This window comes from Momordica charantia, assembly GCF_013281855.1.
Source record: "Momordica charantia cultivar OHB3-1 chromosome 3 unlocalized genomic scaffold, Mcharantia_2.0 BLBB01000003.1, whole genome shotgun sequence".
Classification (NCBI taxonomy): Eukaryota; Viridiplantae; Streptophyta; class Magnoliopsida; order Cucurbitales; family Cucurbitaceae; genus Momordica; species Momordica charantia.
The window spans coordinates 22,732,340-22,756,607 of record NW_028275161.1 but is presented as its reverse complement, the minus strand read 5'-3'; the positions used below and the strand labels follow the sequence as shown (position 1 = coordinate 22,756,607).

The following is a 24,268-nucleotide window of genomic DNA, read 5'->3' as shown; positions in this document are numbered from 1 at the left end:
ATATTTTGTAATAAATTTCATTATTTAGTAGAATATATTAATGAGTAAATTTGGGGATTATCATAATAATTGAATATTTTGTAATAAATTTTCTTTAGTATAATATATTAAGGAGTAAATCAAGGGATTATGAGAATGGTTGATTTAGGTCCCACAATAATTTAATGTTTACGAAATCAAATTTGGAATATTAATTTTTTGCATTTAAATAAAAGACTAATTATAATAAATATAAATACAATAAATAAGAGTAAAATCAGAATTAAAATAAAATCTTATATGTAGAAATCTAAAAATGTAAAATTAGAAAATTTTAGATATTTGTGTAAATAAGTTTCTAAAACAACCTCAAAAGACATTATCTGTATCCATTAAAAAAAAATATGTATGTCTAGCGATAATTCACTCATGCTCCTGAATCAATAGGGATGAAACGGAAATAATGAAAAGTTATAGGGGCCGTTAAGCAATACAACTTTCTTTATTTTTGTCTTTTGTGAGAACTATATTAAATAAATAGAAAATCATATTGAAGATACAAACGGTAACATCTTGAAACCGGGTCCCACTCAACTCGGCCAGTGTAAAAGATCGACAAACCTGTAACAACAACAATAATAATTAAAAGACTATTTAGAGGGGAAAAAAAAAAAGAAAGAGAAAGGAAAACTAGCCGTTGTGGCCTCGTGGATTCAAATCGATTGGTCGTACGCTCAGAAACTCAAACGTAACTTTTCGTTTCATAGAGACAAAGATTGCTCGCTCCTCTCTCACTCTCTCTATCTTTCTCTCTCCGATTCCTATCTGAAACCCTAAGAAGGGAAGTTTGAAGCTCTCTCTTACGCTTTCTCTCTCTTCTGTCGCTGCGAATTTTACGGCCCAAGAGTTAGATCTGAATTCGGAGTGTGTTTGCCGTCTAAGTTGCTCCGATCCGCTCCAATTCCGCTCGAATTTAATGTGAGAACTACTCCCAGTTTGCTTGATTTTAGGCAAAATTTTCCTTGAGAACTAGTTTGATTTTGTTTTTGTGGAATGCTGCTTGTGTTTCTGTCATTTCGTTCATTTTATGCTTATAGAGTGAGTTCATGAGACGGAAGTTCCACTTTCCCCTCAAATCGAACGTAAAGCAATGTACCGTTGAGTTTTTATGATTTCTGAACATGAGATCTGGTGTGGAAATTCTTCGATTGGAATCAGCTAAGAAATTTTGGGGGCCTTGTTCTCCAAAAAGGTTTAATGGAGCTCAATATCTGGAGTCCAAGATTAGAAAGGTTACTGGACCGTCACGTGTTTGATTAAAATACAACACAGTCCACATATGATTTTCTGACATCTTTTTAATTTCTCTTTGCATTGAGTTGACGTATGATTTTCTTCAACTCTATTCATTCCACACTGAATTGTGTTTGGTTTTAGTAAATTCATTTCATGATCTTCAATCTGCAGCAGATAATTTGGCTGTTTCTCGAGAAGGACTTCTAAATCTTTAATCGATTCCCTCCCTTCTCTGTTGTTGGTACGACTGTGAAGGAAAACCATACATTAAGTATCACGATGACTATCAAAACTCCTGCAACGCCAGCTTCGAAGACAGAGAGGACACCGGCATCGACCCCTGGAGGACCTCGATCTAGGGAAGAGAAGATCGTTGTTACGGTGCGGTTAAGGCCGCTAAGCAAAAAGGAGCATCAAGCGAAGGATCAAATGGCATGGGAATGCATTGATGATAGTACGATTGTGTACAAACCCCAACCTCAGGAACGTCAAACTCAACCGGCCTCGTTTACATTCGGTACTAATGGCATCCGATCATTGTTTTTTTCCTTCCAGATATTTCTACCATTAATCTCTCTCCTGAAGAATTATATGTGTTGTTTCACTCTAATTATTTATTTGTTGTTGTAGATAAAGTTTTCGGACCGGCTTCTTTGACCGAGGCAGTATATGAGGAAGGAGTAAAGAATGTTGCCTTATCTGCCCTAATGGGCATCAACGGTAAAAAGATTACCAATTCATTTCTTTTTTCGCTCAAATTAGATGATAGTGCATCGATGATTATATATTGTTTTATGTTGCAGCCACCATATTTGCCTATGGGCAAACTAGTAGTGGTAAGACATTTACAATGAGGGGGATAACAGAGAAAGCTGTTAATGATATCTACCAGCATATTAGTAATGTAAGCTTTTAGCGTTTTGAACCGAATTGTTTTCTGCTAGTATTTCGTGCCTTGAATAACCATCAGGTAACCTTTGGTTATTTTACAGACACCCGAGAGGGATTTTACTATAAGAATTTCAGGACTGGAGATATACAATGAGAATGTTAGAGATCTATTGAATACAGAATCTGGTCGGAACCTAAAGCTTCTTGATGATCCAGAGGTATTATTCATAATTAAACGTGTAAGGGTTAAAGGAAGTATGATTCATTGGGTGAATTATATTTCCAATTAACTGAGTAATTGTGATTCCATTTATGCAGAAAGGTACAATGGTTGAGAAATTAGTAGAGGAAACAGCAAATGATGACCAACATTTGAGACATTTGATTAGCATCTGCGAGGGTAATAACTGATGTCCTCGCTTAGTTTGCTTAATGTGGCTTCAGAATATTAACTGTTTGATATTAACTCAACTTTATTTTGTAGCTCAAAGACAAGTTGGTGAAACTGCATTAAATGACTATAGCTCTCGGTCACACCAGATAATAAGGCTGGTCAGTTTTGTTGTGGAAATTATGCACCTTGATGCCCTTAGCTGAAAGGTTTTCTTTTTAACTAACTGATGTACTGTAAATGCTTTGATTGTCTATGCAGACAATTCAAAGTACCCTACGAGATAATTCAGGTTGCGTGAGGTCTTTCGTGGCAAGCTTGGTAGGACAATTTTTTTCACATTTTTATAATAAAATCTTGTACTATTATATCAACTTTTTCTTGGCCAAACTAATTTGCAACATTATGCAGAACTTTGTTGATCTGGCTGGAAGTGAGAGAGCTTCACAGACACATGCTGATGGTGCTAGGCTAAGAGAAGGCTGTCATATTAACCTTAGTTTGATGACGCTCACAACTGTGATCAGAAAGCTGAGGTAAGAATATTTTTCGTGAAAAACATGAACATTCATTGCATCTGAAACTTTTTCTGTATGCTTTTTTCAAAAATATTTTTGCTGCAGAGTTCTATTTTGTATTTGAAATTTCTGTTTATTGTTGCAGTCTTGGGAAGAGAAGTGGTCATATACCTTACAGGGACTCAAAGCTGACCCGCATATTGCAGCATTCACTTGGTGGAAATGCACGAACTGCCATTATATGCACATTGAGTCCAGCCCTGACTCATGTTGAACAATCGCGGAACACTTTATTCTTTGCCACCCGGGCAAAGGAAGTAACTAATAACGCCCAAGTTAATATGGTAATAACCACATTATCCTCACCACAGTTTACGTATGCAAAAGTAAATCTGTAACTCATAACTTCTCATTGGAAAAATTTTGAATAGGTTGTGTCAGACAAGCAATTGGTCAAACATTTACAGAAGGAAGTTGCCAGGCTAGAAGCTGAACTACGCACTCCTGACCCGAAAAAGGAGAAAGATTTTAAAATCCAGCAGGTAATTTATTTACATTTCAATTTGACATTTCTCAACATGAAATTGAGGGAATCAACCAGAACTTAGTATTTGATTAAATCCAGATGGAAATGGAGATTGAAGAATTAAAACGACAAAGAGACCTTGCTCAATCCCAGGTCGATGAGCTCCGCCGAAAACTTGAGGAAGACCAGCAGGTCTGTCTCCCTCTCTCCTATCTGAGTGCACTCACTGACAAATCCGTTCTCCCTAGTAATACATGTTCCTCGAGGACAGAATAACAACATCCATTTTTATTTTCAGGGTTCTAAACCAATTGAATCTGCCCGTCCTCCAGTGAAGAAGTGCTTGTCCTTTACTGGTACACTGTCTCAGAAATTCGATGGCAAGGACCTCGGTCGTGGTATGATATTAAGGCAGTCTATGATGAGGCAATCGTCCACTGCTCCTTTCACACTTATGCATGAAATTCGCAAGCTGGAACATCTCCAGGAGCAGCTCGGGGAGGAAGCTAATAGAGCCCTCGAAGTACTGCAAAAGGAGGTGGCTTGTCACAGACTGGGGAACCAAGATGCAGCAGAAACAATTGCAAAGCTGCAAGTTGAAATTAAAGAAATGAGATCAGTCCGTTCAGCACCAAAAGAAGTTGAGGTTGGGAGTGTTATTGCTACTAACCAAAGTGTAGGTGCTAATCTTAAGGAAGAGATAACACGACTTCATTCTCAAGGTAGCACCATTGCAAATCTAGAGGAGCAACTTGAAAATGTTCAGAAGTCTATTGACAAGTTGGTAATGTCTCTTCCAAGCAATTATCAGCAGTTAATGAGCAGTGAATCAACCCCCAAACAGAAAAGTTATAACAAAAAGAAGAAATTGCTTCCTTTGGCCTCAAGTAATGTTGCCAACCGCCCAAACTTCTTAAGATCGCCATGCTCACCTTCAACAACTTCTCAGCAAGTATTGGAGTCCGAAATTGAAAATAGAGCTCCTGAGAATGATGATGTCGTCTCATCTGAGACTCTGCTCGAGTCTGAGAAAGAGACTCCAACAAAGAGTGAAGAATGTGGAGATGTCTCGTCAAAGGAGAGCACTCCTTGTTATCGAAGATCAAGTTCTGTGAACATGAAGAAGATGCAAAAAATGTTCCAAAATGCAGCAGAAGAAAACGTAAGAAGCATTAGAGCATATGTGACGGAATTGAAAGAACGTGTGGCTAAACTGCAGTACCAAAAACAGCTACTTGTTTGTCAGGTGTGCTATAATTTTTGTTTGATTTTCATACATCCATATAATTTTTGTTAATATCATAACTAATTTTTGTACATATATAATGTTGTATGCAGGTCCTTGAGCTTGAAGCAAACGAAGCAGCTGGGAACAAATTAGAGAGTGATGAAAACACATTTGAGCCGGATGACGACCAAGTTCCGTGGCATGTGACTTTCAGGGAGCAAAGACAGCAGATTATTGAGTTATGGGATGCTTGCTACGTCTCCATTATTCACAGATCTCAATTCTACTTGTTATTTAAGGGCGACCAAGCTGATCAGATTTACCTGGAAGTAGAGATGCGGCGCTTAACATGGCTGCAGCAGCACCTAGCGGAATTTGGCAATGCTAGCCCAGCTCACGTTGGAGATGAACCAACAATCTCTCGCTCGTCAAGGTTTCTCTTCTGTCTTTTCTGTATCTTATTGGTTCGATCTCAATCCATTGGAATGATTACCCTAATTTTTCTCCCTCTATCTTGTTCTTCTCTGTAGCATGAGGGCATTGAGACGTGAAAGAGAGTTTCTTGCAAAGAGACTAACTTCACGTTTGACAGCAGAAGAAAGAGATGCGTTGTACATTAAATGGGAAGTACCACTTGAAGGGAAACAGAGGAAAATCCAATTTGTAAACAAGCTCTGGACAAATCCTCACGACCCCAAGCACATTCAGGAGAGCGCAGAGATAGTGGCAAAGCTTGTAGGGTTCTGTGAAGGAGGAAACGTGTCCAGGGAGATGTTTGAACTCAATTTTGTTGTTCCTTCCGACAAAAGACCATGGATTATGGGATGGAACCCAATTTCAAACCTTCTCAATTTGTGAAAATACATTTTTTTTGTAAGTACCTTCTGATATCAACCTTTTGTACATCTTAATTGATTTTGGAGTTTCCCTCCAGAATTTATATTATTGTGTCAGCTTGGACACAACAAGATTGATCTTTTCGAATCATTAATTCCGCTCTAAATAAAAGAATTTAATTCTGTTAGCTCGTCTGCACCAAACTTCTGGCAGTGTGATTCTTTTGAAATATGAGTTTCTGGAGGCCGCCCATTTATATTTGACTTTGCTGATTATAGTTGTTGGCTGGTCTGCACTGGATGATGCCTGACAATGCCAAATACTTAGCTGCTCTTATGAAATATGAGTTTTGGAGGCCAGCCATTGACTTTCCTGATTATAGTTGTTGGCTGGTCTGCACTGGGTGGATGCCTACCAATACCAAATATTTAGCTGATCTTTTCAAATATAATTTTTGAGGCAGGTACGATACCAGAAAGTTTTGAGGATTGGGGAGGTGGAAGGGTAAGAAGATTTGGTCCAAATCTGATTACTATTACAAACAACATAACAGAACAAGATCTAAGACAAGAAAAAGGGGATGTCATAAGAGCAGGATCCAACACGATATTACTCCCATCTCAATAACATACACTCACTGAAGTCAAACACACACATATAGATTATCTTTTAACTAATATCAAACACATAATATTGGATGCAGGCCAGTAGAAATGACAGGTCTCTTTGTCCCCTTGATGGAGGAAGGCCTTTGGGTGGGGGGGCCAAATCTTAGCACTTGGGAAATGGAGTTCCACAGGTGTTAGCAACTTTCCTGGCATTGGGAGAGTCCACAAACTTCTTGAGGGTGGGGTTCTGCATGTACTTGCAGAGGCAGGGTTTCTGTTCCTTAATCTTAGAGCAGCAGAGCTTAGAAGGTGGAACTGCAGATGTAATTGCACTCACACAGGAGCTCAGTTGCACTGGACTGCAAGTCACTGCCACTGAGACCTCCACCATGATAAACATCACCAAGATGCTCAGTGCAATCTGTGGTGCCTTCATTTTTTCCCTCTGAGGATACCTGAACTTCCCTTCAGGTGTGTATAAGAGAGAGATTTAAAAGAGAGGAAGTGTGAGAGATGTGGGATGTTGTGTGAAAATGTCTTAAGTTGCTTCTCAATTTATAGCCTGGAGAATATGGTCTGAAAAAAGATTTAAAGAAAATTATACAGAGAGCAGGAGATCATCATCATGGATTCATGTTCACATTTCTGTTTTGTAGGTTATCAAAGTTAACAACAGTAGAAGGCACTAGGAAGAGAAAATTTCCTGAAATTTTGGCTACTTTGGAAAACGCAGTACAAAAGGACAAATACCAGAGTCAAAGATCTCTTGTGCTACCAACTGGGCTTCTCAATCATTGCAGCAAATTTCAAAGGGGCAGCAGCTCCCTCTGACATTTCTCCTTCATATTGTAAGGTAATCTTCTATACTAGTTACTGAATAATATAGAAGCTTAAGTCATATCTTTCATACACATTGATTTATGTTGGAAGGTAACTACATAAATGTGCATAACTTAACTCAGTGCCTATCTTATTAAAAAAAGATGAGCCTCTAGAAATGTTATTGAGTAAGTAGTTTGGAAGCAAAGATAATAGTAATGATTAGGCATGAATATAGGATCTATTCCAGCATTTCTACCTCAAGTACAGAGGAAGAAGTATGAATGGGCATTTCCTTATCATTATCAAACAATTCTTTTTATCTCTGTTTCTGTTTTGGTTTTTTTCTTTTGCCTTCTGCTTTTTCCTTTTAAATCATTGCTATCATGAAATTATGGAGCCCACTTCTTCTAATGGGACTCTGGTTTCTTTCGGTGAGGTTGATGGAAATAATTGTTACATCTCCATCCATAGGAATAGTTCTTCTCCATTGAGCAGCCACATGGGATATCATCATTGAATTCACCTCCTTTATGGAAATTCACGTTAATAACTATTAGTCACCAGTTTCACTACGAACTTTGTCAAAGAAATCCTGTTGAGCATCAAACTTTGAAATTACACAGAATCGTAGGCGGTTTGATGATTATTTCTGTTTTTGATTTTTGGATTTTCTGTTTTTGATTTTTTGGTTTTGTAGTTTTAAGAAAACAAAAAATCATACCTATTTGATAACTGTTTTTTATTTAAATATGTAGGTTTTCTGTTTTTTAAAAAGTTAGAGTTTGAGAGATATGTTAGAGAGGAACATATATGTTATATATATATGAGCTAATTTAGAGAGAGAAAAAAAAAAGCTTTAGAGAGGGACAAAAATCAGAGAAGGATATAGATACATGGAGCCATGAAAATAAAGTTTAAAGAATTAGAGATGGACTTTTTAGAAAAAAAAAATTGATAGAACTAATTTAGAGAGATAAAAAAAAAGCTTTACAGAGAAAAAAAAATAGAGAGTGAGATATATATTTGAGAGAATATTAGTTAGACAAAGGGACAGAAATATTTGAGACAAAAAGTTAATTACATAAGAAGAAATTTTAGATAGAGGAAAGAGTAAAGTTGAGGAAAAGAAAACATGTTAGAGAAAAATGTCAATGAGAGAAAATTTAAAGGAAAAATACTTAGACTGAGAACGTTAGAGAAAAAAATTAGGAAAATTGTAGTGGGTAAAAAAATGTTTTTATATATTTCAAAATATGTGACTTGTTTTTAAAATTTTTAAATATAACAAAATCTCCACTTATATCAACAAATATCACATATTTATATAAGTAATATAGTAGATGTATATCACATACATTTTATTCAGACACTCGTATCAATATTATATCATATGTATATCGCATACATATATCAATAGTCATATATAGTATTGATATGTTATAGATATATATTATTTGGGTAAAGTTGTTATTTTAAAATTCGACCTCCACTTTTTTAGAGTGTTATATTTGAAAAAATTAAATGCAATTGTCCTTTTGCTAATTTTACTAAATATTTTTATCATATTTGTAACTGTCTAAAATAAAATAAATTAGGAAAAGAAATAAAATTACAGCGTCAGAAATGTTTTAACTCAAGATTCTACTAATATTTTTAAACGAAATGTATTTAGAATTTTAAAAATTATTTTTAATGATAAATGAGCATGAGAAAATTTCACACGAAATGTTTGAAAAATTTTAATGCCAAGAACTAAATTTGATACTGTATATTTTTTTTGTAGCAGGAATAAATTGTAATGTTTACTCTTTTGAACTTTTTTTTTTAAGAACTTAAAAGCTTGATTGAGTGTTTGTTTGGTTTCTAGCTCTATTGATTTCTTTGGATCACCATCTCGATAGGTTGATTTTTTTTAATCGGTTTCTTAATTTGTTGCTCTCTTTTAATCAGTCTTGTAATTTGTTGATCCATGTCAGTCGGTCTTTTGACTTATTGATCTCTTTGGATTGGCCTGGAAGGTTATTTTATTTTTCTTATCAGACAAATCACGTATATCTATGTTGTGATTATGTCTTCCTTCTTTGAAGTTTTTCTTTTTAGCTTGAATTCAGAAGTGTGAGAGTGAGTCAGTTTTCTCTATGATAGACGTAAATGAGCAATAGTCTATTACTAATAGAAATTTATAGATACTAGATTAATAGACGTAAATGAATGATATACAAGGATAGAAAGAGAATGACGAAAAAATGTAAATAGCCACGCAATCGTTATTATTGATTTGCATAGTGTGAGTGCAGCAGGAGACGGGTGCTTAGAATGATGATTAAATGGGGCCTTAAAAGTTATGATAGGTTGCCAACTTTTTATGTGCATGCTCACTTTGATTAATGATGATCATACGGCTCATAATCATTAGCTCACTATCACCGAGCATGCTCCCAATTCTCCACCATATATCTTTTTCATTTTTCCAATTATAATTATAAAAATATTAATTTTAATTTTAATACATTTAAATCCTATATTTGTATATGTTCTAATCATCCTAAATTTGTGTAAAAGTATGTTTTTTTTATGTAAATTTGAACATCTATTACCATTAAATTTTTTTTTATAGTTTGATTTCATCAATGTAATTGTTGAACTAAAAAAACGATAGTATTTCATCATTAAATTGTTGTAAAAATTACATTGTTTTGGATCTCATCATTAAATTGTTATATTACATTAGACAATATTTTAAATGAATAGAATGGTAAAATAAATATGAATCTTATGACATTAAGTACCCGTCTCAATTAAAAAATTGCCAAAATAAAATAAAAGGTAACATGTAAGGTTGAATTTCAATTACTACTGACAGTTAGTTGCTATATAACCTATTCTAATCAAATAACAAGCTAAATTAATTACTACTAACAATTGGTTGCTATATAACATATTATAATCAAATAATAAGCGAAATTTTAAAATAAGGCTAACACGAGCATAGCTTAGCACACGTATTCTATCTCGGAAAGATTTTATCTCTTTTCGACGAAAAAGATTGAGGACAATTCAGAAATTGAAAATATCATCAGAGATTATAAAAAAAACAAACAAATAAATTTAGTTTAGTAACCAAATATGTGTGTCTCAGAAAAAGAAAAGAAAAAAAAAAGTAACCAAATATGTATAAATTCCCTCAACAGATGTTCCAAATACCACGCTGACTTCGGGCCGGAAACTTTAAACTTTTGGGCTCATATGTCGGCCCACTCCTAAGCCCATTTCTCTGTATAGCCCACGTATTTACACTTTTGGGCTCATATAGGACTCCGATTTTTGCTGGGTGACGTTAACAATGGAGTTGAGATTTGCTGACTGCTCATTTAGTAAATTGAATCCAAAAATTGAGCAATACCAATAGAATTATATTATTGATTTTCTTATAACGTCTTGATAACTTTATATATCTAGCAAGAATTTTGATTTACCTTTGGATAACTTTATATATCTCGCAAAAATTTTGATTTAACTGTGACAAAGCGTCAGTAGTAATTAGCATGTATTAAAACATAAATGAAGTAAACTGTTCAAAAAAAAAAATATATAAAGCAACATAAACTTAAGGAAAAACATAGTATCGTATACTTACTTGTTTTTTTGAAATCCAACCAATAACTTTAGTAACCATAATAGATGTCTTTTATTCATTAGGTTCAAATTGACACTTACGACTTGTCCAATTGATTCTAATAGAATCCACATATAAATTAAAGAATCAATTTCATAACGTAATAACAACTATTCTAGTCGATAAAATTCTTTATAAACCACAAAATTCATTCTATTTTCAATTTCTTTACTAGTATTTTAAGAAGAAAAAAATCACACCAGTGACATAGGGCTGCAACCCCATTTGGTTCCATTTTATTTTACAACTTTAAAATCGCATAGTTAAACAGACACTTGTTTTTACTAAGGGGGTGATGAGCACTTTGTTCAATTTGTACTTAAAAAAGAAGATGAACCCGAACTATAATTTAAAACAAATAATACAGAGAAGAAAAACCTAACAAACAAGACTGATTGACAAGTTTTTTTAACTCGAAAAATGGGGAAGAAAAAAATGGTGTTTTTGTTTGAAAAGCTGAATGGAAGAAGAACACATGAAAAGATGAGCAACTGCCTTTCTTGTAGGGGCGAATATGCAAAGGAAAAGCCACAGCCATATCCCCCACAAGCCATTCCTTCCTTTAACTTAGCTTTCTTTACTACCAAGCTTAGAACCCCTTCCCCTTTCATATACACCTAATTTTAACTACTTCCCACCCCCCTTCTCTACAACCTCAAAATACAAAACTAATTTATATTACCTCGTACTTGACCCGTGCTCCGACCTCCGACCCATACCATGCCGATCTACTCCGACTCCGACGATGATTCGGCACCTCCTCCATCAAAGCTCTTCGGCCGACGCCGTCCCATACGTGAAATTCTCGGAGGAGGGAGAGGTAATAATTAAAAGCTACCACGAGTTAGTTTCACTCCCTTTTAGTTTGAGTTTGAGCTACTCTTCTCCTCCTCGTCAATTAGTTTTAATTTTGAGATGAATGGATGAATATTAAAAATACATTCCTGATGGAGGCAGATTTTTATTATAATGAGTTTCTTGTTTCAATTTTGTATGTGTTTGATGAATGAACAGTTGCGGACATGTTGTTGTGGAAGAACACCAAGTTGTCGGCTGCACTTTTGCTGGGAATGACAGTGGTATGGTTTTTGTTTGAGGTTGTTGAATACAACTTTGTCACCCTCATTTGCCACCTCTCCATCACCTCAATGCTCGTCTTCTTCATTTGGTGCACTGGAGCTGAAATTTTCAAATGGTATGTCTTCGCCCACCATTACCCCGCTAACAGTTGCCCCTATATACATCATCATGCAACCGAAACTCCGTCGCTAGAGTTTAAGGATTCATATTGAAAAATATAAGACTGTTTGATAACTTTCTTTTTTGTTCTACTATTAAAAACTGAGCTTAGAAACACTATATCCATCTCGGTGCTCTTTTGTTTTGTTATATATAGTCTTTTTAAATCAACATTCTTAAAATTTAGGCCAGATTTTAAAAGCAATAAAAAAAATTAACTTGTTTTTTATTTTCAAATTTGGGGAGGGTAAGATGAGTGTTGTGATATCACCCACCTTTAGGTTTTATGTTAAACTTTTTGGTGAGCTTAATATGAAAATTTCGTTAGGTCTCTGGCTCCAACTTTTTGGGGCAGACAATTGCCTCCCAATTATAGAGTTAAAAGTTAAAGAGCTATCGATTATTTTTTTAAACAAAAACTTTTTTGTTTTTAAAATTTGGCTAAAAATTCAAAGATATTTTCAAGAGTGGTGAAAAATTTCGTAACGAAAATTGCACAAGCAAGTCTAACTATTAAAAGAGTGAAAACTAAAACGAAAATGTTACTCAACAACAGCGTCATAATAATACCATTTTTGAGATCCAGAAGAATTTTAATTATCATCATGTGAAGATGTCACATTACTTTGAAGTCCATTACTATATACGAATTTAAAAGTAAGCAGTAGTAGAATAGATATCACTGAAGATCATTTAAAGTGGACAAGAGTTGTGCTGCTGGCCATAGATTGGAAGGGATCATAAGATCATCAGATCTCAATAACTACAACAAATTAAACTTTACTGCTGCAAGTTGAGGTTAATAATTACATTAATTAATAATTAGTTGATCATGATTCATGATTCATGATTCATCATCAGGGATCCTCCACGGTTGCCTGAAGTAATATTAAAAGAATCAGCATTCAAAGAAGTTGCCTCCACTTTCCACACAAGAATCAACCAGTTCTTAGCCAAGCTTTTCGATATCGCTTATGGAAGAGATCTCCCGCTCTTCTTTCTGGTAATATATTATAAATTTCACGGGCTTTCCAATTTTTCTTTCTTTTTTTCTCTGGACTAAAAAATCATTAATTATCCGACCTTTTTCTTTGGTTGTGCTTTCACTTTCAGGCAATTGTTTGTCTATATCTTTTGTCAGTGATTGGATCTTACATTAGCTTTCTCAATCTCCTTTATTTCGGTAAGAAAATATGTCACTCAAAGAATCATTAACATTATTATTATTAGGAGATTTTAAATTGAATTATTTGTAATTTAATTTGGCCTGAAAATGATGAATATAATTAGGGTTTGTGGCCATGGAAACTCTGCCATTTCTGTACGAGAAGTATGAAGAAGAGGTTGATCATTTTGCTGGGAAGGCCATTTATCAGACCAAGAAATCCTACAGAAATTTTGATTCCAAGTTCCTCAACAAGATTCCAAGAGGACCCGTCAAAGATAAGAAAGTGAGATAAATAAATGCAGTGTTATTATAAATAATGCGTTTTAATGTAATAAATTCTCTCTAAATAATCGAAGAAGAAAGGCAAATTTGTATATAAAAAAAAAAGGCAATTATATCATCACTTATATTATTGTTTGTTTATACTCCTCCATTATATGTGAAGTTCTTGGATGATTAGTATTGTGTGAATTGAATTAGTTCGTGGAGAATCAATTAATGGTACATAAAAATATTTAATTGATTAAAAAATTAGTGAAGCTTGGGATACTTAATTTTATATAGTAGTGGGTGTTTGTGGGTTAAATTGGATAAGGGGTGGGATGTAGATTATATTTATCCGTATAGGGATCATTGTTTGGTGGAGTTGCGTTCGTTGTGGCTTGAATCCAAAACGTCAAAGATATTTCTTGAAGTCTCAAACTATCTTTATTGAACCATTCAAGGGGATAGAGATATTTTATCTAGCCATATTCAAATTGACAAAGTAAGGGATATTTTGAATATAATTTAGTTGAACTAATGGTAAATTTTGTAAATATAAATACTTAGTCCCATTCAACCTTATATTTAGATTGGGGAATAGTTTGTGTTCTAATTTCACTTCTAATAAGGTATTAATTTTCGTAACTTAATTTAATTGATTAGTCTTCGATCAAAAGATTGGAGGTTCAGGTTCAAATTCCCTCTACACATTGTTAGACTCAAAAAATAAATAAATAGTTACTCAAATTTACGATTCAATTGGATAGAATTATTAGCTATATGGTTGATTTTTTCTCGTAACTTGACCATATATAGAAGACATTTTATATATCAATGAATTAAAATGGATTTATATTTAACTCCATATATTATAAATGTCATAAAAACAACCAATGAATTTTGTCAATCGGCATAGCTTAACGAGTTAAGACGCCATATTTTTCGATCGAGAAGTTGTGAGTTCGAATCTTTACCTTCACATATTGTATTCATACTAAAAAAACAATTAACCAATGAACTTCTATCTTATCACTATTAAAAAATTTTAAATTCCAATTTCAAATGATATACATCATTTAATCTAACAGTAAAAGACACATTACACTTTACTCTCAAAGCTGAAATAACCTCATTTAAAATAGACAAGACATTAGTTAAGTTAGAATTGAGTAATAATATTTGTAAACCTAGTTGGCCTCCAATTAATGCCATGAAAAAATCTTTTATGTATGTTGTGTGGGTAGATGTGATTCCCTCCCATTTCTTTAAAATTAATTTGAGCTGCCCATCAGAAAACCCCCCACTAACCCAAATTATTGAATTTTAAATCATTATTTGAAGTCCCATTATGGATTGAAAGTCAAGTCCATAAAGAAAGGCTTAAATATTATTAATTCATATACCAATTTTTTAGTGCAATTATTGAAACATTATGATCCCCCAATTGATTATTGCCATATGCTTTGCTTCTTTGATTCAAAACATAGGACCAATATATATTGTTTCCTCAATCACTTGTTACTTTCTGTAAATACTACTTTATTCTTAAAGAAAAGTTTCAAATTCATATTTTATGTTTAATTTCATTCTTCCATTGTATTATCACTAAATATTAAAAATTGTATAATGAACTTAAAAATAGGATTCATATAAGTGCAAATATAATATTTAATTGATTCATCTTCTATAACAACTATTGACTTCAAGTTAGATAAGTATTATGAATCATGTTATTAGGTTTTTGACTTTATGGGGATAAATTTATTTCATCAATTTAAAACAATGTATGATATTTTCAACCCAATTAATAAAAATAACTTGACTATATTCTGTATAGACTTGATTAAAAAATATGTTCGGTTACATTAAAGACGTATATTTGTCACATCAAAAAGATTAGGAACAAAATTGAAAAAATCTCTCAGAACATTGAATTTGAAGTCTAAGTTATACTAAGACAAATTAAATTTGATATTTCCAAAAGTGTAAAAAGTATGTTTAATTATTGTTGGAATATAATCGTGGGGTCGCTTTATTTGTATACATGATATTGCTTTGACAATAAAGAGTGGGATAATAATGCAAACAAACACCCAATCCAACCCAACCATCAAGCATCCACTATCTGCTTTAAATTTCCCTCTCAAAATACTGACAGTTTTGCCTCCCAAAAGTACTGGTGCAAATCCAATATCTTTTACCTACAAAATTAACAACAATACCTATGAGAGTATTTATTTCTCATTTACCACCATTGCATATATTTTGTTCGGAGGCTGGTTTGAACGTTTTGGATTCTAGCACCATATTAATATTGACGTAGTTTCATCTCAAAATTAATTGACAACGAGTAGTTCATGAATTCTTAACAACTAGCATGATGATAGATGTTCTCACTGATCAACATTTAAATATTATTCTAAAACGGATGGACCAATTGCGCCAAGAAAAAGGAGGAAAAAGTTATACTCCAGTGAAGTGCAACATTTTGACTTTCGAGCACTATAAAAGAAGCTCAATTGAGAATGAAAACTTCCCCACAACAGCAAAAAACTCAACTGGGTCTTCTCTCTCTCTCAAAACCCATCTCAGAAATAGAAGAGAGATTGCAAAAATGGCGAGATTGATGAGAGAGATGGGCGGTGGTAATGGAAGTTTTGGTGTCGCCGGTGACATTTATTTGCTGTTTTGGGCGGCTCTGTTTACACTCTGCATAATCTCCACCATAATTTTCTCTTGCTCCGACGGCATGTCCAAGGAGAGGACTAATTCCACGGCGGACGTCGAGCTTTACGGCTGCGCCGCCGGGTGTGGCGCTGGATGTGGTGCATGAAAATTTTGAGAAACCCCGGCCGGCCCCTTTTTCTGATCTTTTCTGATCTATAGATGAATTTCACAGGCAACAACAACAAATTATTATGTCTAATTAGAGACGCCTGCTAATTACTGACATCATTTTTGGAACATTAATTGTGATTTAGCAGGCTGAGTTTAGTTTAGTGCTTCATTTTGTTTCTAATTTTATGTGACAAAAATAATTATATATCAATATAGTTTATCTTAGTATCTACTTAACATAACACAATCTTTGCCTTCTTTAATCATATCTTATATCTTTAGTCGTTGGGTATATATCTAAATATTTGAAGATTTTAAGACATTCTTAAGTTATATTTGTTTGTTTTAATTTGTCAGAAATTTAGCAGAATATTCCTATGTAAATTAAAAAAAATGAAAACTAATATAACTGAATTAATTTCAGATTACTGATTTTGGAGGTATAATTGGACTCTTGGCTTGCGTGTGCCATTTGTTAAAGAGAATCATTCTCATAAACAATGTATTAGAGAGTGGAGGAATGTTTAGCGTAGTTTATTTATAAAATTCATTTGAAGTCAACAAGTGGTTTACTAATTAATTACTGATAAAATGATCAACTAACACATAACTAATATTATTGTTAATTTAGTTTAACCAACAAATGAGTCAAGATGGCCGAGTTGGTCTAAGGCGCCAGTTTCAAGTACTGGTCCGAAAGGGCATGGGTTCGAATCCCATTCTTGACATTTCTTTGGGATAAAACTTTTCTTTTCCTTATTTTTTGTTTGGTTTAATTTCAATTGTGCTAGCCTGAAAATGCTTCTAAATTAAAATTATGAACTCAGATCCATTAACAATCAATTGAATGAAATCCTAAATTATTGTCTGAATTTTATTTTATAATATACGCATTCAGAATTAAATAAAACAACCAGAAGAAGAAGAAGAAATGATAAAATGATTCCTTTTAGATTAAAAAAAAAAATTATACAACATTCTTTGAAATCCGAAAGCCCAGTAGTTTCTGTTTCTGAGTCTTGCGGGTCATCTAATAATCTACCCTAATTCGGAGCTTCACTGTGGAAAATAAAAAATAGAATTAATAAGATTTGTTTGTATGGAACATCAAATGTCAAGATGGCCGAGTTGGTCTAAGGCGCCAGTTTCAGGTACTGGTCCGAAAGGGCATGGGTTCGAATCCCATTCTTGACAAACCGATTTTGTTTTCTATTTTCTCAACTACCTACCAGTCTTATCTGCTGAATCGAAATTATGATACAGAACAGAGATTCACAAGATCCATTAACAATCAATCAAGAGAACAAAATCCAAGATCGTTCAATTTCTGGGTATCATGTACAACGTTTCAGAATTAATCAACACGACACAAAAAATAAAGAAGCCCCAGATCATACAACAATCTACCCCTAATTCGAAACTAAACTTCTTTTTCTTTTGCAAATGATTGGAAACTAAACTTCACCGCTGGAATCAATGTCAGAAAAGGAAGAATACGCCAACGGCTTCTCTTCAGATCCGCCGCCGACCCATTTCTTGGCTTGCTTCGCGGCCCTCCATGGCAGCCTGAGGCATCCCCACACCAGAGCCAGTGGGCAGCAGACGCAGCACACGCATGCGCTGCAAAGCCCCTCAGGCGCCCCATCGCAGCACTTGAAGTTGGGGTTTCTCGCAGGCGCCCCAGACGCCGGAATGGAGTATTGGGCCGCCGTCGGTCTCCCCCAAGTTGCGGACACCGGCGCCGACGACGAGATTTTCCTCTCCATTTTGCTGAGCTTGAACAGAAGTCTTCTGCGTAATTAAGTCAGATTCCTTGTCAAAGGTTTGAGCAGAAATGTTTGAATTGGCAACACCGTCGAGTAGCAGCGCTGCGACTGTGTAGATTCTTTATGTTCTTTATTCGTTTCCTTTCCCCCAAAAAACTTGCGGTCTTCTTTTTATGTACTGCGGATCTTCCAGTGGCAACTGGGAACGCCGGTGGGCGCAAAACAAATGCTGGGAGGCCAAATTGCGAAGCTTTTTAAAATACATTTTTCAAAAGTCGAAATATATTAAATCTTAAAAAATATTTAGACCTCCATCGATACAGAAATTTCATAATGGTAAGGACACCATAAATCCTTAAATTTTTAGTGTAATAAAAATAATTAAGCATTACATTCTTCTACCTTGAAATTTTTTGTCCAGTAAATATGTAATTAAATAACCTTCACATGTTGCTTTTAGGTTTTGAATGGATGGAAATTCATAGGCTTTCACTCAGCTTTAATTCAATAAATAACTGTTATCGATGCAAATATTGGCATTTAAAAAATATGTAGTGCATCTTTCTGTACAATTTTCCATTAATCTATTTCCACTTGTTTGGATCTAAGTTCGCATAGACCTAACATATCACCTGATACCCTGATACGTTCGCCTGAATCAAATTAAATTAACTAGAACCCTAAGACTAAGAGATTAAAAATTTTGAAAGTTTTTCCCTAAGAATGTCAAATCAAATATTGACCGAACATGGATATAGAACTCAAGTTATCAACATAACTTATACTTCTCTAATCTCTATCTTCTTCCTCAGAATCACTCGAATCTCTGGCATGACTGAAATCATCTATTTCTTCATCAGTTTCCTCAAACCCGTTTAAATCAGATGCACATTCATCATCTTTAAAATCTTCCATTTGTCCAGGCATTCGCTGCCGAATTTCTTTCATAAGCTCATCATCAGCACCTTCGTGTTTTCCTGACAGCTTCCTCTTCAAAATTGCTTCAAATATCGATGGTAATGACTCGACATCACCCTCGTAAAATTTATCTATCTTCCTCTTCAGCTCTGCAATCACAGAAACTTGCAGTATTAACTCCTAAATCACACATGGGCTACGAAACTAGAAACTCAGAACCACTGGTGAATAAGATGACAATGTCTGTTGATTTTTTTCCTTTTAATGAAAATTAATCTGAATTAACAACTAGCTTCATGGCAGTGAACAGATTTGAAACATCTTTAGGCATGTACAAAAGTGTTTTTTGTTTGTGTTCAACAATACGTGAGAGTGAAGATTCAAATCTGAATCTATGCTTTAACCAATTGTGCTATTTATAGGTTAACATTTTCAACCTAAATTGTTTGTGTTTGGCATTCGCTACAATTCCTCTTTACCTACATACTTCTTCTCTCTCACTAATTTCTATCTAAACATACTCTTGCAATTTTTATTATTTTCACATGATTCCCTAAAATAATGCTCAATTCAAAAAAGATCTTTACTTCGCTTAAAAGCACTTTTAATATATTAGAACCAACAAACAGAATGATTTTTTATTACACTTTATGTTAAAGTCCTTATCATAAAAGAATTTTGATAAAAGCATTTCTTTAACAACAGTTCCAAACGTATCTAATGTTAAGCTGCTAATGTCACTGAATTGAATCGTTTAAATTACACCGGACATAAGCCAGAGATTACTCAAAATCTTCAACTTCAAGTCAAATATTATGCTAAACTAATACCAACTCATTAACTCCATATTTTAACAAAATGACAAAAACTGTACACGAATCTTAAGATTGGCAATTATCATGTCAAGTAGATAAAAACCATCATTTCACGAAATGAAAACGAAAAGTGCAAAAAATCTTTCGACTTGAACTTCCCAATTATCTCCAACATGAATATAAGACTTTAAATGACTCGTGATTTGAAATACAAGAGTAGAACTCAGCACCCAAAATTTCTTTGCAAGTTTAGGCAAAAGTTATAAAAAATCATATTCATAACCAAACGTTGGAGTAGAAACTCATACAAAATATTACCATCAACAATCTCGATTATCCGTAAATAATAAAAATAAACAAATAAATAAAAATAAATCCCAAAATTCCACTTAAGATTTTGAAAATTTTCTTCTTCTCAGAATTGCTAAACAAAACAAACAAAATTGACAAACAACTTTCATATTTGTTTACCTTCGGTACTGACATCATCGTCGACGACAGAATGATCGTTCTGATTCGTGGTTGAGTTCAATCCATTGTACTTGTCATTCTTGGATGAGTAACATCGCGGTTGGAGGGAAGCCAAAACGGCAAATCGAGCCGGAAAGTGACCGGAGCACGGGGTTTGAAGGGGAGGAGAGATGGAAACGCTCCGAGCATAGACATTGAAGACAGCTCTCCATAGAGCTCGATTCATGGCGTTCCTTAAGAGTTCTAGGGTTTAGCCCCATTTTCTCGAGATTTATGCCCGGAAAGGCAATATACAAAGACGAAGGAGAGTGATCGTCCAGTCAAGTTAGCTGCTGTCTATGTGGGCTGAGGCCCATTAGAATGAAATTGGGCCGGCCTTCTGTGGCCCACTAAGTGCTCCTCAATAACTAATTTTGTAATTTTCTTCATTTTGTTTAATATTTTCTAAAACGCGAACTTCTGATTAAGGACGTGTTCTTTTCAATTTTTACCATTACAATAAATCCAATTATAGTTTTATTTTTCAAAGACAAAAGGAAAAAGTAATTTTTTTTTTAAGATAAAAACGTAGAATAATAAAATCCTCAATAGTTATATAATTATTTTAAAATTTAAACTTTTCTGGTTTAAATTCAACTTTTAGTTGATAAATTTGTTATTTTATGTAAATGCATGGTCTTAATGATCAGAAATCTATCTAATATTTTGATTAATCAAGATATGCATGTTAAACATGGTCCTAATACTAATTTAAAATACTCCCATATGTATTGTTAATTTTTTAGCAAATAATATTTGAATTTAAATATTTAAGAGTATATAGCATGTTCGAAAATTTTTGTAAAATTCAAAATTTATATCTAACAGCTATCAAGGGAAGCTATAATGTGTTTAAAAAGAGAAAAATAATAATTTTTAATTGCATTGAAGTTCACAAATATTTTTTATCAAAAGTTCTCGTACATCCCGATATAATATTCTCATCTCCAATTATATAACATAATTTTATAATAACATCTTCAAAGGCCAAAAATAACCACCTTGATATAATTAACCAGTTAATTAATTAATAATAAGAAAAGTGTGTTAAGTATAAGAGAGAACATTAAATAAAAGGATAATTCCGTGATGTGCATTACGACAAGAACAAAAGAATAAGGAAGAAACAATGGCATCGAGTCTATAAAACAATTCATTGTGTCTCCAATTTTCGGGGTCGGTATAATTTGCTTTTTCTTTTTTTTTTTACTTTTCATTTTGGTATTTGTGAAGGCTTTTAGTTTCCCAATGCAAACCTATTTGTATATTTTTTTATTTTGCAATGGTTAACCTATTTATATTCTTGTTCTTATTTTGAAACACTGCTTTTGGTAAAATTATATTTTAGGTTTCAATTTTGAGGTGGAATGCAACCTATAATTAACATTTCCACCATTAAATTTTTTATAAGAAAAAAAATTAACGCATAAAATAAGATATTTTTCTATGCCTGCAATAACATTAAATGCCACTTTATTCCATGAATATAACATTAACGCATAAAATGGTTATAATTAATCTCATGTGAAAATGTTTTTTTTTCCTTTTACATTTTTTTTTAATGCAACACGTGAAATGGAGATTAAGAAACTTCTAGTCGAAAGTGGGTACTTAATCTATGGACCATATTAAAGTTTGACTTTTTTTTTACATATACCTAATGGTGCTCTATTTGAATTTTCCTCTTACTATTGACACGATGGTACGATGATCATGATGTCAAAACAAATAGTCACGGTGGTGTTAAATAAGCTTCAATGAAGCATTGGAACGGGGCATAAAATCATGAGATAAGAACTCTCTTGCTTCTTTTTTTTTCTTTCTTATTTTCTTATTTTACTTATTTCTTAAATTTTTTAATATTATGCCTTACTCTTTCTATTTTCAAATATTTAGTTTTAGTCCTTAATTTTGTATAATAAAATATTAAGAAAAAAATTATATAATTATTTAATTGATTTATATTATCAACAAAAAAATGGCATATAATGGAGCCATTTTTCACTTTCCACTTGATTTTTATTTTTGTGTCACTTGTTTTCGCCCTTTATTTCACTTCCATGAATATATTAACCATGTCAAAAGTTTGACGAAAAAAAAGAAAAAAGGAAGGTATAATCATCCATTGGGTGAAAGAAAATGAAAATACTTTTAAGAAAGGAACCAAAAGACAGCATGTCACTTGTTACAAATGGATAATAACATTTTTACCATTTTGAAAGTTTATAAAGTAAATTTAAAAAGTTAACATATCTTATTACATTTACAGTTGTAGAATCTATATATACTTTACTAATCTTAACTTATATAGTTACATGCACTATACACACATCATCTCCATGCAACAAATTATCATTTTATCATTCAATTTTTGTTGAAGCAATTTTTGGGAAGCTAGTCGGACCAAGAGTCGGTGAAATGGATCGACCACCGAGTGATCAAGGAGATGTTGGGTCTAGCTAGGAGAAGTCGAGACCCGATAGGTTGTGAACAGAGAAAGGATAAGATCTTGTTTTTTGGAAGATTGAGAGAGTTGATAGTCTTCACGATATCTTTAACTTTTGGAAGTTGAGGCCAAAATGACCTACAAAAAGAGAAGGTGGGTGGATTCCAACATGATGCCGATCTACCATACTTCGATACTTAGTCAATATATAAGCTTATAAAAGAGGTAAAGAGTGGATGAAAGAGAATAACATATCTTGGAATGTTATAAGTCATTTCTATTTATAGGAGATGTGGTAGTGTAAACATATGGTGAATGAATGTGCTTGGCCGAGCAAGGGCCGCACTATAGGTGCACAAAGACCGCGGCCGTGCAATGTCATGGCTATGTGCAAGGCTAAAATAGCTAAGACTGACCTATGGGCAACCTAAAGTGATGGCCGACTTATAACCGAGCTCATGTCGAGCTATATGGTGACACATTGGTGGAACTATTCCCACTTATAACCGCTTTATTTCTGCCCTATTTGCACTATATGTCATCCTAAAATAGTTCTGCAAACATATATACGTGAATTTAACACATTTTTAGTATATTTTTTAATGCATCTCTTAGTACATTCTATAGTGCATCATTTAGCGTATTTTAAAGTATACCATATATCAGATTTTTTAAGTAAAAACCTTTGATAATTTTGTAAGGAGAGACTTTACTATTTAAGTTTTTTTTTTTAATTTACCTCAAATTATTTTATAGGATTTATTTTAAAATTATTAAGATATTCCAAATCATACATTAAACCAAGATCTTTCACATTTTACAATGAAGAGAAAAAAGTGTTTATAGAAACTAAACGCACATTGAAGGAAGGGAAAAGAAAGAGAGTAAAAAATAATAAATAAATAAAAGAGGAGAAGTCAAAAAGATGACTAAATCAGCCTTTTCCTGCTGGAAAAAGTGCCAATCAGCTTCCCTTTCTTTTTTGGTTCTAATGACACAGATTTCTATGTATAAAATTGTCACTTGTCATTTTCATTCTTCTCTCCATCCCCCCTTTCTAACGTCAAAACTCGAATCAAACCATATAAAAAAAATAAAAAGATAAAAAAGAAAGTTACTGCATCCGGATAGACTACTGATGTAAATCACTGAACAGATGTTTTAATCGTTAAACTGTGTTTATGTTTTTTATTTGAGTTCGACTGCAAATAAATATAGAAATTCGAATTTTTGACTTTCTATAGTGGATATGTGTCTTATCCATCTATATTTATTTAGCAAATTATATTAATTATATTTTAATTGGAACAATTCTACCATCTAAAGGATGGGTAGCCATTTTAGTTTGTTTTTATACTTAACCATCAACTTACTCTATTATTTACTTATGGATTGTTAAATTCAATTTTAATCTTAAATAAATAACAAAGTTAGTCCTCTACAAAATTAATTATAATATTATTTATCAACAACTAATCAACCACGCCAATTTATCTAATAAAATACTCAAAATTATTAGTAGCTTATCAAAC

General features: G+C 33.3%; 3 protein-coding genes, 2 non-coding genes and 1 pseudogene across 7 annotated transcripts; 4 read left to right on the top strand and 2 right to left on the bottom strand.

Moving 5' to 3' along the window:
• The first annotated feature begins 687 nt into the window (after positions 1-687).
• HIK (ATP binding microtubule motor family protein) lies at positions 688-5,853 on the top strand. 3 transcript variants are annotated; one of them, XM_022281588.2, is made up of 15 exons: positions 688-957; positions 1,531-1,792; positions 1,906-1,995; positions 2,079-2,179; positions 2,268-2,384; positions 2,485-2,566; positions 2,651-2,718; positions 2,819-2,878; positions 2,969-3,093; positions 3,221-3,419; positions 3,507-3,617; positions 3,701-3,793; positions 3,900-4,847; positions 4,940-5,262; positions 5,360-5,853. In XM_022281588.2, exons 2-15 carry the CDS (start codon positions 1,555-1,557, stop codon positions 5,685-5,687), a joined length of 2,883 nt encoding a protein of 960 aa, XP_022137280.1. In that variant the 5' UTR covers positions 688-957; positions 1,531-1,554; the 3' UTR covers positions 5,688-5,853. The 3 variants fall into 3 exon arrangements, with proteins under 3 accessions (XP_022137280.1, XP_022137278.1, XP_022137277.1); XM_022281586.2 differs by having other exon boundaries at positions 1,450-1,792; XM_022281585.2 differs by having other exon boundaries at positions 1,447-1,792.
• Positions 5,854-6,179: 326 nt separating this feature from the next.
• Positions 6,180-6,822, bottom strand: LOC111008777 (non-specific lipid-transfer protein 2 pseudogene; annotated as a pseudogene).
• Positions 6,823-11,395: 4,573 nt separating this feature from the next.
• On the top strand, positions 11,396-13,600 carry LOC111008946 (Reticulon family protein). Its single transcript, XM_022281827.2, has 5 exons — positions 11,396-11,592; positions 11,787-11,967; positions 12,873-13,014; positions 13,125-13,194; positions 13,302-13,600. The coding sequence occupies exons 1-5, from the start codon at positions 11,493-11,495 to the stop codon at positions 13,469-13,471; spliced, it is 663 nt and encodes a 220-aa protein (XP_022137519.1). The 5' UTR covers positions 11,396-11,492; the 3' UTR covers positions 13,472-13,600.
• A 3,328-nt stretch (positions 13,601-16,928) lies between these two features.
• On the top strand, positions 16,929-17,009 carry TRNAL-CAA (transfer RNA leucine (anticodon CAA)). Its single transcript has one exon. It is a non-coding gene; the product is annotated as a tRNA-Leu (tRNA).
• Positions 17,010-17,394: 385 nt separating this feature from the next.
• Positions 17,395-17,475, top strand: TRNAL-CAG (transfer RNA leucine (anticodon CAG)). Its single transcript has one exon. It is a non-coding gene; the product is annotated as a tRNA-Leu (tRNA).
• Positions 17,476-17,578: 103 nt separating this feature from the next.
• On the bottom strand, positions 17,579-20,537 carry LOC111008596 (coiled-coil protein). Its single transcript, XM_022281343.2, has 2 exons — positions 20,252-20,537; positions 17,579-19,114 (listed from the first exon to the last, which is right to left on the bottom strand). The coding sequence occupies exons 1-2, from the start codon at positions 20,475-20,477 to the stop codon at positions 18,837-18,839; spliced, it is 504 nt and encodes a 167-aa protein (XP_022137035.1). The 5' UTR covers positions 20,478-20,537; the 3' UTR covers positions 17,579-18,836.
• Positions 20,538-24,268: the final 3,731 nt, after the last annotated feature.

What these genes read in the sequence shown, in the direction of transcription:
- HIK (XM_022281588.2), top strand. Translation starts at nt 1,555, where the DNA reads ATGACTATCAAAACTCCTGCAACGCCAGCTTCGAAGACAGAGAGGACA. An exon ending in CACACCAGATAATAAGGCTG is followed by an intron (nt 2,719 to 2,818) that starts GTCAGTTTTGTT and finishes TTGTCTATGCAG; the next exon opens with ACAATTCAAAGTACCCTACG. An exon ending in AACTTGAGGAAGACCAGCAG is followed by an intron (nt 3,794 to 3,899) that starts GTCTGTCTCCCT and finishes TTTTATTTTCAG; the next exon opens with GGTTCTAAACCAATTGAATC.
- LOC111008946 (XM_022281827.2), top strand. Translation starts at nt 11,493, where the DNA reads ATGCCGATCTACTCCGACTCCGACGATGATTCGGCACCTCCTCCATCA. An exon ending in AATTCTCGGAGGAGGGAGAG is followed by an intron (nt 11,593 to 11,786) that starts GTAATAATTAAA and finishes ATGAATGAACAG; the next exon opens with TTGCGGACATGTTGTTGTGG. An exon ending in ATCTCCCGCTCTTCTTTCTG is followed by an intron (nt 13,015 to 13,124) that starts GTAATATATTAT and finishes TTTCACTTTCAG; the next exon opens with GCAATTGTTTGTCTATATCT.
- LOC111008596 (XM_022281343.2), bottom strand. Translation starts at nt 20,477, where the DNA reads ATGAATCGAGCTCTATGGAGAGCTGTCTTCAATGTCTATGCTCGGAGC. An exon ending in CGATGATGTCAGTACCGAAG is followed by an intron (nt 19,115 to 20,251) that starts GTAAACAAATAT and finishes CTGTGATTGCAG; the next exon opens with AGCTGAAGAGGAAGATAGAT.